We start from the raw sequence: 16,278 nt of genomic DNA, 5'->3' as shown, positions 1-16,278 counted from the left end.
GCGGTTTCACAGTGAGAGAGGCAGCTCTCTCAGCTGTTATGAGTGCATGCCATCTGGTCCCATGGACTTGTGTACGTCCATTTTGCTTACATGGTACCTGACCTGATCCTCCCATACCGAGGGTAGGTCTTCATCACTCCAGACTTTCCCACCAGCCTCAGGGCCCTGGGATTCCTGTGGGCAAATGTTGCAAAGAAGGCACTGAGTACCTCCTAGAGCCCCTTGAGTCCCCTCGAGACCTCAAGTTCTGTTTTACTGAGCAGCCTTGGAGCAAGTGTGTCTTTGTTTACTGTTACTGTAGGTGTCAGAAATGGATTAAATGATTGGTTTTGTATATTTGAAAGTGAGGGTTATTTTCTCACCTGAGGAGTTTGTCTCAAAGTTCTAGAAAGGACACTGACATTTTCGTCATCGCACAGCAGTGGCTCTGCTGTGTGTCCATATGGCAGTCTGTCCAGTCCAGACTTCTGTCCCCACTAATGCACAAGACTGGGCTCTTTGGAGGAAAGAATGAGAAACCCAAACTGGTCATTCCTTACCCAACCATTAGTCCTGTGGCATAAAATTTAGAGCCCATCAAATTCAGGTAATTAACTATGAATATTCTTGTTAGATAGGATTAACATTTTGATAGATCATTCTTTAAAAACATCTTTCCAGTTTCTTGATTTCAATTGTATCAAGCAACAATGACTTCCAGTGTACTGTTTTCTTTCCTGTTGACAATAGGAGCGTTCCTTGTATACCCAATGTTTTTTTAGTTTCATTGACTATATTCTTATCTTTTGTACAAGGTAAATAAGACCATCTTACTCACCTTTTCCTATTCCATTTATTATTTCTCTTTCATGCAGCATTTTCTGTGCATTTTTTATGAATTAAATCATGCCTTTCTCTCTTCATATGTCAGTTGTTCCATGACCCTGCTCACTTTTAGTCGTCTGTCTCTGCTCATCTTTTTATAAATATTATTAATCTTGTCATATTTAATAAGAAAACATACTGATTCTACAAATTGATTAAATCTTTAATTATTTTTCTGTGCGGGTATGTGCATCCTCCAAGTTTCCACAATGTGGAATATTTATGTAAAAGAGTTTGAGTTATAATTCCATTTTTTAACAAAAAGCATTTTAAATGTTCTCTATGAGCACATTAATCCTTCATGTTTCTAAACTACTTCTAGCTGCCTACTGGTGCAGGAAAAGTGTGGCTGTTGCTTGGTTTCTAAGGTGCTTTTTAAAAATTATTTTATGTTTTTTTAAGTGTGGGAAACAGAAGATAAGAAAGAGAAGTGAGATTTAAATTAGAGGGAAGCCTCATACTCGGGAAATCTTGGAATCAGGTGTTTATTTTTACATACACTTTGTGGTTTTAGAAAATTAGGTTGCAATTGTTTTAGTTCTTTCAATAGCATCATATTTCATAATCAGTGCTGCAACTAGTATGTTTGGTTATTGAATACCTGGCTATGTCTGTATTTTACTATAGTGGAGAACTAAAGGGAAAGGTATTGTCACACTTACTAAAAAGTACTGCTTTTCTGTTGCAGTGTAAGACCTGCTCAGAGCCAAAACAAATAACTAGTTCCTCTGCAATTTATAACAACCCCAACCTAATCAAACCAATTCCAGTGAAGCCTAGTGAAAATCAGCATCAACGAATATCTCAGCAAAGCAAGGTAAAATGTTTTGTGTGTTTTCTGACTAGTGCTGTAACCGTGTAGGAATATTTGAGTCGGAAGGTCAGTGCAAGAATTTGAGGTGGAACCATTCTGAGGAATTATTTTAATGCAAAACTAATGTTTTATAAAAAGCTCCCCAGCCCCCACCATATGATGTGGAAGCATGTAAATTAAAGACATAGTATCCTGATGCAACAAAGAAATACTAGTCTTTCAAATTTCAGATACTGCTTTGATTGCAAGCTGGTCTAGTCAATTGCTGGACCACAGTTAGTGTGTTCTTTTTTTTAGGTGAATTTGGTTAATCTAAATAAAGAACAGTCTCTTGATATATCTTCAAGCTAAATCACACTGCAAAATCCTAAAAGCTGAATTCAGCTGTGACAGGGAGACGCACAAGAAGTGGCCCTACTTCATACATGGGGAGATTTCTGTTACTAATATTGTACTGATAGCTGAAAGGGAAGATGCTCTTTCATGGTATTTAAAGTAAAGCCACTGCTCTCTCTCAGATTCACTGATTTTCTCCCACATTAGCAGCTTGACAACTGTCTTTTTGCCCTTCCTATGTGACAAAACTATTAAAAATCCTCTTGGGAGGAAAACACATAGCAGTTTCTCAGCTTTTCCTTGAATACTGCTGGCTAAATATTGTCACCACTTAATGTAACTTATGCATGAGGGAACTACATTTACTTTTTTCCTCTGTCCCCTCACAGAATGTGGATTCTGAACCACAGCACTTGTCTTTGACAGCACTGTTTGGAAAACAAGAAAAGCCAGATGTCTCAGAACCACTTAATAAACAGCACCAAGAGAATCTTCCTGTTAGGCAGGGTGTGGTACGTTCCCTATCCTATGAAGAACCTAGCAGGCATTCGCCCTCTGCAGAGAAACAGCTTTGCCCCGCCATTCAGAAGCTTATGGTGCGTGGGACAGACCTTCATCCGCTTGCTGAGTTTCCTGAGAACCCACTCTGTGAAAATGGCAATATCCACCCTGTGGGTGAGAGTTTCACAGGACTCTTCCAACCTGTGAATTCTCATGGTATTGCAACATCTCATGTAGTTCAGGATACTGCTGGCACTCAGAGCCTATTACAGAAATTACAGAGTCAGTCAGGGTCAGTGACTAAAATGGACCCCGGTGCAACAGGATCTGCGAACTCGACAGCTTCTGTGTTCAGCAGGACTCCTGCTGCTGTTGGAGCACCAGCAGCAACAGTAAATAATATGAGCCAACCACCTTTGGTGTATTTCAATGGTTCCCTACCAGGCCAGACTTTAGAGTCTCAGACACTTGGTAAAGAACAGTCTAAACTTCCTAGACAGCCACTTTCTCTCTCTGGCAATCAAGCAGCCAATTCTGGGGTGATTTCACCTCAAGAGTTACTGAAGAAACTCCAGATAGTGCAACAAGAACAACAGTTGCATGTATCCAGCAGACCAACCTTGGCAGCTAAGTTTCCTGTTGTTACCCAGAATACCAATACGCTGAAACCACTGGAATCCTGGATAGAAAAGGCACCAGGTACAGAAAAACAGAGCACTCTTCTTCAGGTAAATGGGAAACTTCAACATTTAAATAAATAAATAAAAACCTAGCAATCTTTTGAACTTGGTATTTTGTAAGGTTAGTCTTTGTTTCATTTTGGCCAGTTTGTCCTTGTTATTATCTTACCACATGTTGCACATCATTCATTTTGCATGTGATAATTTAACAACATCAAGTAAGTTCTGATTTACCAAGCTGTGATATTGTAAATACTGAAGGCTACATCTCTTGCAAATCAATAATGACCGAAAATACTGCAATCTTGGGTTTTTCCAGAGGCACTTTGAAAAGTCACCTAGTTTTCAGTTGCCATACCTCAGGCTGTTTTGTGTAATTGCTGGTTACTGAGTGTAATATTTTGGGTTTAATAATTTTTCTTACAAAATTAGTCATAGCTTTCTCTGTGCAGGTATACATTCCTTTGTATGCCAGTTGCTAAAGGTGCTTAAAAGGTCACTTATTTTCTAACAGCAGATTTTTTAAGTACATGTATATCAATTAATTAGTTATCTTGTACTGTAACTTCTAGCTATTCATTAGTTATTTTTTTTATTGCTATGTATTATTTTGAAAAAAGGCCTTGTGCCTGAATGCCTTCAAAAAAACCAAAGCCCTTAATTCTGGAGATTGTGACCAAAAAAGTCAGATTGGTGTCTTAAAAAATTCAGGAGATGTCAAGAGACTGTGTCTCTCTCATGACTGCATTTTTCTGTTCTTTAGAAGTATCATGTGCAATTACAAAATGTCCCATCCTGGACAACTGCTGTCTTTGCTAACAGCTTCATTTTCTGTAGGATCTTCTACGCTTGAATGTCTGTAAATGTCCTGTTTGGGGATGCAGCTAAGCCACTTTTAACGTCCTTTATTGTGGACAGACTGTACACAAGACTTGTGTTGTACTGGAGTCTGACCTGTATTGGAGTCTAGAAGTTACTTATCTGAATGAAAAAGCATTCACCTTTTCAATGTAAAGTTCAAAAGCTGCTTTTCTATTGCAGCTTCTTAAAAACCTGAGTGAAAGACTACAGAATACTTCAGCATGCTCCAAGAATCCTCCTTATTCTAGAAAGTTATCCTACACACAGAGATGCTGAAACAGTCATTTAACAATTAAGGGCCACATCCATCACTAACACTGTTACAGGTCAAGATTTCTCATCTGTGAGAGAGGTCAGAGGAAGATCAGTTTGATATAGCAAATAGCCATCATTATTTTTATTCTTTTAATTAAAGCAGCATGACTTTTTGAATCTGTGTGAAAGAGTTTTGGGGGAATTAGTCATTGAAATTATTCGGGATCAGTTGCTTACAGATGGTAATCTGACTTTCCAGGGGAGTGCTAATGAATAAAAAGAGGATCCAGAGTCACAAAAATTTACTTCTGTTTTCACTGGGAATGGAACTTGCCTGCTATAAATGAAAGAAATTGTCTGATTCACTGGTACATGTACTGATAGCATGGAGACATAAGACATTTCTACTTTGAAGCTAAAAGTAAAATGAGGCAAGTGCCAGGCTGTACATTATAAGTCAGTATGCATAAATAAAAAATGGCAAATATGCTGATATATTTTCAAATGAAAAATCCATATAGATGCTGATATGGCTAATGACTTTGTATATATTTGAAAAAGAAAATGATGCCAACATTAGTTGCAATATGGAAAGGGAGTTACTGACATAATGCAATTTCAATAATTTTACTGCTTGAGTACGAATAGAACAATAGCTTGTGAGAAGAGAAGTAGTCTTCACTGGAGCAAGTCTCATTCACTGTGACTATTGCTGCAAGTTTGCCTTAAAAAAAAAAAAAAAAAAAGCAGCAGCTAAGGAGGCTCTCAGTCTCGCTTTGCATGGCTGTGAGCAGAGCACATAGATGAGACTGCCTAGGAGTGGTTTCACAGATTGACACAGCCACAGCTGCTATCAAAACAGTCTTAGGTGCAGTTCTTCCAACACTTTTAGTATGGCTTATGAGATTTAATATATAGACTAAAAATGATAATGAAAGTAGGCCTAATTATTGTTTAGGACACCTAAAACTCTGCAATCTGGAAGGAATGGCCTCTTTCACATGCAGCAGATTGCCAAAAAAGAAAAAGGGGAGAAGGCTAAAAATGAAGGAACGAGTCTGTGTTCCTGTAGAATGCCATGAATTAGCCACATGAAATATGCCTACTTTTGAAAAAAAAATTAGAAGGTAAAAATTTGAAACAACTTTTAAAACCAACGTTAATCTTTTTATATCATCCTTGCTGTAGACCAGAGGCTTTAAGTGCTGCCATGCCTGCAGACATTCGAGTGAAATTGAATTGGCACAAATATATCTGCACATGCTCATGCAAAATTGATCAAAGCAGATTCTGACAACAAATGCAGCAAAAGGTTTGTTCTCTGTAATTATTTATCTTTTGGTATTGCCTCTCTACTACAATTCAGCATACAGAAAAAGCAAATTCTAAAAAATCTGACAGGAATAGAGAGGTATCTGGACAGTGTCTGTTGCTGGAAAAATTGTATTAAAGGAACACCCTAAATCCATCAGCAGCACTAAGAATATGAAAGCCATAGTCTTTTCCACAATTGACATGTTACGAGTCCAAGTTTAAATTGGCTTCTGCTGCATTTCCATATGGTGTAAGAACTGTGATCTCCCACATAGAGAGGAAGAGACCAGTTACAAAAAAAAAAAAAAACCCAACAAAAAAAACCCCCACAACCCAGAAAAAAAGCAAAAGCTGAAGAATAATACTTGGAAGCATTCAGTCTGGTGTGGTGCCAGCTCTATTTGATGAAGTATTCCTTATGTGGACAGTGAGTAACGTGTGCTTAAGATGCAATAAAAAAGCATTAATCTGCAGTGGACTTTTAAGCATATGCTTAGCATTAGGTGTGAGTTATCCTGATTATAGATACATGCATGCTTAAGTGTTTATGTTAATCAGAATTTGGTTTTTAAAGTGCTTGCAATAACCTTGACACAAATTTATCTTTTCTTCAGAAGGTCACTTATCTTACAGCCCTTTTTTCTCATCTCTTGGAGCATTTTGCATCAAGAATGTATTTTTTACATAGTGTTACATCTTCTGAATATGTGCATGGTACCTAGTATCTTTGGTGTGAGCATCGTGCCATTCATTACCTCTCAATTGTCCTGACTGCAGTTTCAGCATGAGATTTAAAACATGCACGGGAGGAATGCAAATAGGTACATTAAACTTGTTTTGAAAAGTAATTTAAGATTCTGTAGTTAAACATCAATTGAAAAATTCTGAATTAAACTTGAAAGACAAAGCAATGTTAGCATTATAGCCAGGTTTATTTTAGTAGTAACCGTCTTTAAAGTTCCTGAACTATTCTTAGATTAAATGTTCTCAGTTTTAAGTAATGCCACTAAAAACAGATAGAGGCCTACAGCACCCACCAGATGCTGATGTTCCAGAGGGGCACTTGACGCACATGGGATTCTGCGCATGGAGGAAGCAACAGAGGGTGCCAGTTTGCATTACGGGAGATCCAGTGCATTCCTTAGTTCATGGTGTTATGTGACTTTGCCAGCTATCGTGTCACCTAGCTGCCAGCATCCATGCAGAATATCAAACAGGTATCTTAGCATTTGTGCTTCAGAGAAGGAAAACTATATGTTACAATGATTATTTTGCACATTTTTCATTGTTCTTACTTCACTGCTGCACAACTGATGGTAGACTCCTACTGTGTTATTAGTGACTCAGAGATTTAAGTATTGACCTGATAAAGCTGGAGATAATTCAGTAGAGGCTGGATGAACAAGCACATCAGTTTAGATTCTGTGGGAAAGAAGTTGATCAACAGCATTTTGGAAGGGCTGTTATGTCTTGTGAGAAATTACTCAAAGCTAAAAGATTGGCCCAAAGGCTATTAATGTCCCTACGGAGCATTTTCAGTGATTTCAGCAAAAGCATGGTGCTATAGGAATTGCACTAGTATTGCCAAGATCAGCATCCCATTTTCAAGTAGGTATCAGTTGTCCCAGTGACTGAAGGTGATCTGAGCTAAATCTAAAACAAAAATTTGCCTTTATGTTTTTTAAAAAAAACCATGTTGTTTACGTAAAAGTTTAAGTGGCAGAACCTTTGAGTATGAACTGTTAGCAGGAATATACATTTTAATGTTTGCATACAGAAACAAATGCTATGCACTTAAAAAATGATACATATATTTTCTATTCTTCTGACACAAATATTTTAAGTTTTACAGTAACCTGTATATATTAGCTGTGTCACCAGTAGATGGCAATATTGCTTATTCCATATAGTTTCCATATGCTTGGCAAGTCCTACCAAAAAGCTGTTTCTATCCAGAGAAAACAAATAATTTTTCATATGTCTTTTAAACCACAACATGTATAAGTGTTTGACAGTAGTAACTGTACATTATTAAGAGCACAGTTTGTCTTGGGTTTTGTTTATTTGCCTTGGACTCTAGAGAGAAGTGGTTTTTGATTTTGAAGGACATGCCATCTGGGTCTTTGACACAGTCTGTTGTAGATTCAGCTATATTAGTGGGACAGTTTATCTCCTCCAGCTGCTCACCACCATCCCTTTGCTGGAGGTTCCTACCCTTGGAGAGCAGTTTGTATATGCATTCTTTAAATCGCATTAGGAAGAATCATCTGGTTTAAGCAAACCCTGCCAATTTTCCTTGAGGTAAATTAAAGAGAAGTTACTTCAGCAGCATGGGTGAGTAGAGCAGAAACATTGTGATAAGCATCTGCGGGTAGTCAATCTTCCACAGGCAGGAGAACAATCTTCTCACTTACAGGAGAACATCTGTGCACAGTCTGAAGGTCTCGCTCCAGAGAGGGATGTCACTTTGGACTTAAGTTGGTTTTCTTCTGAAATGAACATTGTTTTTCAAGCATAGTTGCACAAACATATGCACTACCTTAATTTTGAAGCAAACTTACAATGAGTTAGGAATACCTTAACTCAGTCAGGAGCTTGTAACACAGACCTGATGATTGCTGTTATGATTACATGCCATGGGGTAGGAAGAAGGCTGTAGGTCAAGAGTGTTGTTTTTAAGTAGTACTCTATTTAGGAAACAAACAATATTTACCTAAAACATAAACTGGGAGATTTTTGCATTAGGTGCATATTGCATGTTTTCTAATATCCATGAGTCTTTCCTGACACCTAGTCTTTCTGCTTCCTTAAATCTTGTGTAAAACAGCATGAGATCTCAATCCTCCTCATTTCTATTTCTCTTTGTATTGTAGTCTAACTAACATTGTTCAGAAATGTCTTGGGTAGAACAATCATAACTAGGAGTAAGACAAGCTACAAAAATATGAATGTTCTTTAATATTGCACTATGTTGTTTTGCATACCTAGGAGATAAACTCAGTTTTATTTTCTTAATTTTTCTTAAAAATTGAAATGTAACCAGGACACAGAGTGAAGGGATTCAGTAGCCTTTCACCATCATACAGTAGCAATAAATCATGCTCCAGTCCAAAGGAGAGGAGCTTTGGTAAGCTCATATCAATTCCTTTGTATGTTCTGTTCTTTGAAAAAAAGATAGGATACTTGAATAGCAAGGAGATGGCTGATTAGGACTAAGATTTATTACTGGAATTACCTGGAGAGAGCTCTAATATCTGCAAACTAAGTGAATACACTTTGTTATGTTGTATATTATATCTGATAGTATTTGCTAGTCCTGTATATTTTACCGTTCCAAGACGCATTGCAAAATTTAAAAGCAAAAATTCTTTGACACATATCTTTGCAGGTTGCATGGATATGATACTGAGGGACCTTGCAGAACTACTGCAGTATCAAGGTTTTCGTTCTCTTTGAGGGCCTTTTTGGTTTTGTCAATTGCGTGTTGGTTAGGAGTCAGTTCTGTTTCTGACAGTGCCACCAGCTCACTGTGGCTCTTACGATAAATTACTTAATCTGTTTTCTTTCCCCTCTCCTTAAGTAAAATGAGAAGAAAAAATATATACATATGTATTTATTTATAAAGTAATTTGAAAGTTATAATTGGAAAGTACTTTCTAGTATTAGGTACAAAGATTAGTCTTTAATAGTGATATTTGCATGTAAGTATATTGTCAAAGATTAAACTTAATGACTTACTGTCACTATGTAGAAGACTTTACAGCTGCATTCTCTAAGAGTGCTGATATTTAATAGTAGTCTGATTTCTGTAATAAAATGCTCTCGCCCTAAGATGATTTGCCTATCCAACAGACTTAATCACACTTGTGAATCCATTGCTGCAGTCTTAAATTGGATGGAAGACCTTTTAATCTGGAAATAGATCATATAAGTGGTGCTGAGCTGGAGTTTCACCTAACTGTATTGATCTCCAGCAGTCTCTGTAACTGTTGCCAATCAGTCTGCAGTTTTCATCATCTTTATTCCCACAGAATTAAGTAGATAGGTTTAACTGATGGCTTTATTTTCATATGGACAGGTAATCTCACCACAACGCATTCCTGCCACTGTGACTCCTACCTTGTTGATGTCCCCAATGGTGTTCACTCAGTCCACACCTGCTCCACCAAAAGCAAATGAAAGTGGACGGTTAGCAGCCGCAAACCAAGAACCTGCTGCTAGCTCAGCTAGCCTTCTCCTGCCACTGCAAACCCCAGAGCCATCTGTGGTCAACAGCAGCTCAATGACAAAGTTGCAGCTCCAGGAAACGCTTCTACACCTGATCCAGGTAAAGTGCCAAGAATTCTCCTACTTCGCTTAAAATCCTGATTCCCGTTTTGATATAAGCACCCTATAATCGGTTGCATCCATCTGTCTAGAGGCTACATGAGTAATTAAAATATATGTTGAACGTTGTGCTACTTAACGGCTGCGTGTTAACGGAGCACTATGGTGTAGACTGGGGATGTGATAGCCTCTCCCTGCACACTGCTGGCTTAACTGCATTTTGATTAATGCATCTGATTTTGGATTCAGGAAAGATAATAAATTTGACAGAAAAGAACAAAGATGACCGAAACCTTCATAAGGTCATCTTATGAGCCAGAGAGATATCTATTATATTTTTAGCTAAGGATAAATAGTGGTCGATTATCCTAGCTGCCAAATATTTCAGAGATGCATGTTAGCAGTAAGAGGAATTCAGATGGGAAATTAAAATTGCAGGATGAGTGTGAGCAACTTTAAAGTATGGGTTAGATAACCTAAGAATATACTAGTTCAGTTTATTCAATGTAATTCTCTAGTTCAAATGCTAAAATTCCTTTTGCTGCAGTTTTTCAGGTTTAAATGTGACAAAGCGTTACCAACATCATGTATGAGATGATTGTTTACTGCTTTGGGATTATATGAGTGATTATGAATATTTTTTTCCTTAACTTGCCATGTGATGGATATCTGAAGAGTAGACATTGAGGACAGATTATGTAACTAAAGACCTGGCTACAAAGCACAAGGAATAGAGACGCAGGTTTAAGGGTCCAATTTGTAGGCCAAAACTATGTGCCTGTATGGCTTTGGAATAAAAAGAAAAGTCATTACTGAAACGTTGAAGTTACTTGAAATGCAATTTCAGTTATAGACCCAGAAAGAAAATAGTATCTTTAACAAATCAGAGGCTTTTCTCATTTTCCCCTGCACTTGTAGTTTGGGATTAAAAAATAAAAATATCACGTTATCCTGTCTTTATATACTTTGAGTATCTGGATAGTAGTAAAACCATATATGAAGTTAAAAAAGAAACTAGTCAAGGAAAATTGGATTTACTCGTATATCTGTCCCTGCTGTTCTTGGTGATAGTTAGGATTAAGTGAGTTACCTGGAAATTATTTACTTCCAATTTCTTACCTGTTATTTTCCATTATATAAAACCGCAATCTCGAATGCTCCTGATTTTCCTCAAATAGTATCTTGATTTTAATTATCCTCATATGTTCATGTGAACTACTTAGGACATTCTTTCTTAATGTGGGTTGACCATTCTTGCAAAATGATCTTCAGGAGGAAAAAAGTTAAACAAGCAATAAAGAAAAATGAGCAGCATCAATTAGGAGCATTAAGTCTAAAAGAGTTAAACAAGATGCAAGGATTTGCCCAGGTGGGATTTAGTATAGGATCAAAACCCAGGGTGTTTCACTGCTCCTTCAGACATGCTTGGAATTATGACTGACCTAATGGAGGAAACTACTTAAGGAAATCCCTAGGTAAATGAGGGCAAAGAGAAGAAATTACAGGGTTGTATCGTCACTGTATTATCATGCAAGAGTTAAATTCACTGTGAGTTTGGAAAATCTGCTTTCTGTGTACTCGTTACTTCTTACAGAGATACAGTCATGTTTGCTGCAGTAAAGTTGATATTCACGTCCAATTCTTCTAAGGCTACTAGCAAGGCATGGAAATAATACATGGTTTTGGTAAAGGAAATAGCTTTCCTATTGCTCACACTTTAAAATAGAGTAAGGTTGAAAAGTATCTGGTCCATGAAATGGAAAAATTTTCTAATCTCTTCACTCAAAACGCCTCTCGTGCACTAACAATTACCTGTTTTGTTTTTCAGAATGATGACAACTTCTTAAATATTATTTATGAAGCATATCTCTTCAGTGTGAGAAAGGCGGCAATTAAAAAGTCTCTGTGAAAGATGATTTTTAAATTCAATTACTATTGCTTCCTGAACTCCAGGAAAAAGGTTTCAAATTTTTCAAGTATGTTTATGTTTAAAGAAATGAATGGTCTTAGGTATTTTACATACACATAGATTTTGCTTGTTGGCAACTACATGCTGTACTGAGAAAGAAGTGAGCAGAAACAGATTGTGCCTTTAGGGAGCGGAGTGTCACGATACTGAAGACTTAATCACAAAATATTTAAATTATTTTTCTTATATTGGTCCATACTTAGAATCGGTTTCCCTGCATAAGGAATCAGTTTCAGAATTCAGTTTCCTTTTTTACTTGCAGCGTGGTTATTCATTGACTAGGTATTTGTCATGGATTTTCTCTGGGAGACGTCACATGCAACTGTCCCGATGAACGTGCCCATCTCTGACCACATGGTGGCAATGTTGGACTGTTCTTAGGAACGTGAAAATCTGGGTGAAATCTTGGAAGGGAAAGTCTTGGTCAGGCTGATCTATCATCGTACTTAGTTGTCTGCAAAGCAATTCAGAAGAAATGTCATGACTTCCCCAAAAATTTTGTAGAAAAATCTTTTTCTATTTTAACAAGAATATTTTTAGCTAGCTGTAGAAATGGGACTCTGCAGGTGTTTTGAGGAGTTGGGGGGAGGGTTTGTTTGTGAATGTACTCACTATCAACATAGCTCTGGGGTGGCACTGGATTCATGTTTCTATTATTCCAGATCCAATCTGCATTATTATAAGCAATGTACAACTTTGTTAAGGGGAAGGCTACTGGGTGTAAAAGTCCTATTAATTTTTATTTTTAGTGTGTTCCTGGAGCACAGCGATTTCATTGGTCCATTTCTAAAGAAAATAAAATGGATAATCGCTAGTATGTGCTGATTTCATTTTATTGTACCATGGGCTATGTATTTAGAATTGTTGGGTCACTTGTATTTGTATGACTTTAAAATGTTTTTACACTTGGCGGAAGACACATGAGGTTTTAAATCAATTAGAATAAATGACTGAAAGGAATTTTATGTATATTTTTATTAGCATCTGCTGCTGAAGTGCTAGTTTACTACAGTTTAGGAACCCAAAGTTATTGCTGAGGAGGCATTTCTTTTGTGAGTGCAGAGAATCCAATCTGTAATCCATAAAGGAGTATACAATATTCTTTACTATGGGCATTGATGTAGGTACAACTCAGTAGCCTCATCTGTGAAAGTTCTTCAGTGTAAATTAGGGTGCACTTTTAAAGTAGTATAGTCGTAATGATTTCAACAGTTCCCCCAACCCCCCATACATCTGGCTTTCTCTAGTGGAAGAGTGTGATTTTGGGGGGCAAGTGGATTTGCTCACATTCCTTGGGAAAGGCTCTAAATCAATATTTAAAAAAAAAAAGTCAAGAGCTACTTTCTTTATACACAACTGAATAACCCCAAGAGACTTGTGCCTACAAAACTGCTAGACTTTTCCTACACTAAGTAGCTCGTAGAAAGCAAGTTGTATTCTAGTTCCATTTTGTTACAAAATTGTTTATGATTCTTGCAGATTCAGTGAGAAGAACATGTTGAGCAGATACCAGGAAGGGCAGACTTTAAAGATAGCAAATCCGAATTCTAATCCTGTGGCTGTAATAATTTATGTAGCCATTAAAATTTATGGGATTCTACTGAGTTAATTGGTATTATTTCTGAATGAACTGGTGTGGAAGAAATTGGAATCTACACAAAAGAGTTTGTATGAAACTAAATACATGCATAGTTGGTGTCTGTGATGCTGGATTATCTGAGAGTGCAATTTAAAGATGATGGGGACACATAGTTAAGACCTCATTTGACATGTAGAACTTCTGTAATTGGTGGGTAGAAATAATCCTTAAGCATCTCAAGCTGTGTTTGTGATAGGTTTTTTAGTCATGGGGGAAACATTTTTATTTACAAAAAAGGCAAGTAGAAATTTTAAAAACATCCTTATTTATTGCTTTTCAGAGTAACGTATCATTTACAAAAATTAAAGGTATGTTTTTGAAAACATCTTCTATTCACTCTTGGAGCTTATGACAACAGTAGCATTAGCACTATCCTTGACAAGCTGAGCCTTATCTTAAAGCAGACAAGGATAGAGCTAATTCAGGGTTTCTTCTCACTGCCATCTCTTCTGGTTACATCTACACCAAGTAACACTGACAGAGTTGGATTTCTCTCACTGTATTATGCTATAAGGGATTTCTGGGATTGTTCAGGAGGCATAAACTTGCCTTTTGTGGAGTGAAGAAAAGAAGGATAGTTGCTAAAGAAGGGAGGTGCTGTTTTAGCTGACTTGCATGCTTACCAAGAACAACAGAGGTAAGAAGATAGAACAGGATCAGAAAGAAATTGTGAATTTCATTACAATGAACAGAAGAGGAAAAGTAGTGAGAGAATTCTATTGAGAAATGAAGCCAAACATTTCGTCTAGGTTTCCATTTCAGATGGTAGGCTCTGCTTCTTAGGAGGCATTTGCGCATTGGAGATGGAGCTTGGAATCATACTGGAGTGTAAAACTGTGCTGTGCCCCTTTCTCTCTTCTTTCTACTACAAACTGTCTTGGAAACCTGTGTCAGAAAAAGGCTTTTTTCCAGAAATATAGTTGGAGCCTTCCAGTACCATGGAAAAGCTGGAGGATCCTCACGTAATACTGAAAACTTAATCTCTGCTTTTTTTATTGTGTTTTGTTTAATAGCTTTTTTATCAGCTGGGACTGTCTCTTTATGCAGCCAGATCTGTGCATGATACCAAAAAGTTTATTTTGGGTTTGATAGATGACCTCTGAACTAGAGTGGTTCTGAACACTCGGGTTCCCCTATTGGTTTTTTTGTTTGTTTGTTTTGGGGTTTTTTTAAGACACTGTTAGAACTAGGGAGCCCTTAAGCTAGTAAGACCTTTAGAGAGGTAAAGGCCACAGCCGTTAGGATTGCCTTTCTTTGGGTCTGTTTTCTTTTTTATCTGAAAAAGAAAAAAAGGTAGCAAACAAAAAATCAGAAGGTATGTAAGGATCACATTAACTCTGCTTTAGATGCTTCCACAGTATGCATGTGTAATATTTTTTTATTGTCTGTGTATTTTGTAATATATTGCTGATTTTGGGTTGTGGGGTTTTTTTCTTCCAGTAGAATAAATACTTTGTAAATTGGGGCTTAGCAAGAATTCCAGAAGTTGCAGCAGTGCTTTATGCATTAATCCCAGTCTCAGCATTGAATTGATATTAGTTTTCAGTGTAGTTCCACTTAACCACTGTCCACTTCCTTAGAAGATTACACAGCTATTAAACTAGAGTGAGAAGGCAAGGAGTAGAAAGTCAGTGAAATAGTGAAGCATAATCTCTGTCAGTGCTTATCATGGTAATCCATAATATTCAGTGAAGGCGTCCAAATACTTGCTCAGGACCTTCTCACAGAAAATTCAAATTCTTAATTTGATTTTTATTCATTAGCTTTCTGTTGCTCCTCTATTTACTCCTCCTTGTTGCAGCTGCAAGGGTGATAATTAAAATTTTACAGCAAAATAAAATTTACAGGAGCAGGATGCAGCTGAATAGGCAGGATGCTTCGTCTCCTCTGACAGCCTATTTAAAACGTGTCGAGCATTGAATTTCAGTCATAAAAGCGGTGAGTATTTGAGATATCTTTGTCCCTTTAGGATATTAAAATAATAGTTTAATATTTTAGCAAATGTGGAGATCTTTGCTGAGGAAAAGGCAAAATTAAAAGACATTTTTCAGTAAGCATTTGAGCCTCTAACGTAGAATATGTTATGAGATGGCAGCTTTAGCCAGAGGGATCCCTGAAACCTAGAAAAAGGCAAAATTCTAGTCCCAGAGATGAATAATGCACTAAAAAATTAATCCTCAGTCAACCTACAGTAAACTTTACTGCTAATCCTAAGGACTTTTAAGAGACTCTTACAAGTCCTTGCCTTTTCCAAACTGCTACGGATATCTCTAACAAGCTTGTTCTGGCCTCTAGATGTAAATCTGTGCACAGCTGAGTTGAGATTATAGGAGGAGGGAGCTTAGCATGTACAAACAAGAGGAAGAAAATGTGGCTCTGCAAGACACTGAAGAAACAAAGGCTGTAGCTTTATAAATACTTCAGGCTGGCTCTGCTGCTGCTGAGGCAGCCTGTCCCAGCCACCCACTCCTAGCTGCTCATCCCACACCAGTCTTTCCTTCCTTTTTCCTTTGTTTTTCTCCTTTTTTGTTTTCATTAAGATGGCTACATTGTAAAATGTGTTGCAGCAGAATTAGTTGAGGTTAAGACTCCCTGCATGCTGAGATTGGTTTTAACCTGGATGACTTCAGTGGGCAGCAGCCCAGGCACCTGTATCGGTGTATGGATGGGGTGTGCAGCTGTGGGGGTAAGTGGGTGGGATGTGGGGAGAGGGAAGTGG

The 16,278-nt window shown here is 37.4% G+C and overlaps 1 protein-coding gene across 2 annotated transcripts in view; it reads left to right on the top strand.

Annotated features, from left to right (window-relative positions):
- The window catches only part of DCP1B (decapping mRNA 1B), a 46,511-nt gene extending 33,631 nt beyond the window's left edge, over positions 1–12,880 (top strand). For both annotated transcript variants that reach the window (XM_069807724.1, XM_069807725.1), the window contains exons 6-9: positions 1,553–1,681; positions 2,404–3,243; positions 9,704–9,952; positions 11,780–12,880. In XM_069807724.1, the coding sequence (XP_069663825.1) occupies positions 1,553–1,681; positions 2,404–3,243; positions 9,704–9,952; positions 11,780–11,860 (1,299 nt within the window). In that variant the 3' untranslated portion in view covers positions 11,861–12,880. The remainder of the gene's footprint in view (positions 1–1,552; positions 1,682–2,403; positions 3,244–9,703; positions 9,953–11,779) is intronic.
- Positions 12,881–16,278: the final 3,398 nt, after the last annotated feature.

Source organism: Haliaeetus albicilla, chromosome 19 (genome assembly GCF_947461875.1).
Source record: "Haliaeetus albicilla chromosome 19, bHalAlb1.1, whole genome shotgun sequence".
NCBI lineage: Eukaryota > Metazoa > Chordata > Aves > Accipitriformes > Accipitridae > Haliaeetus > Haliaeetus albicilla.
Note: the sequence above shows the minus strand (reverse complement) of the source record. Positions and strands in the feature narration are given on the sequence as shown.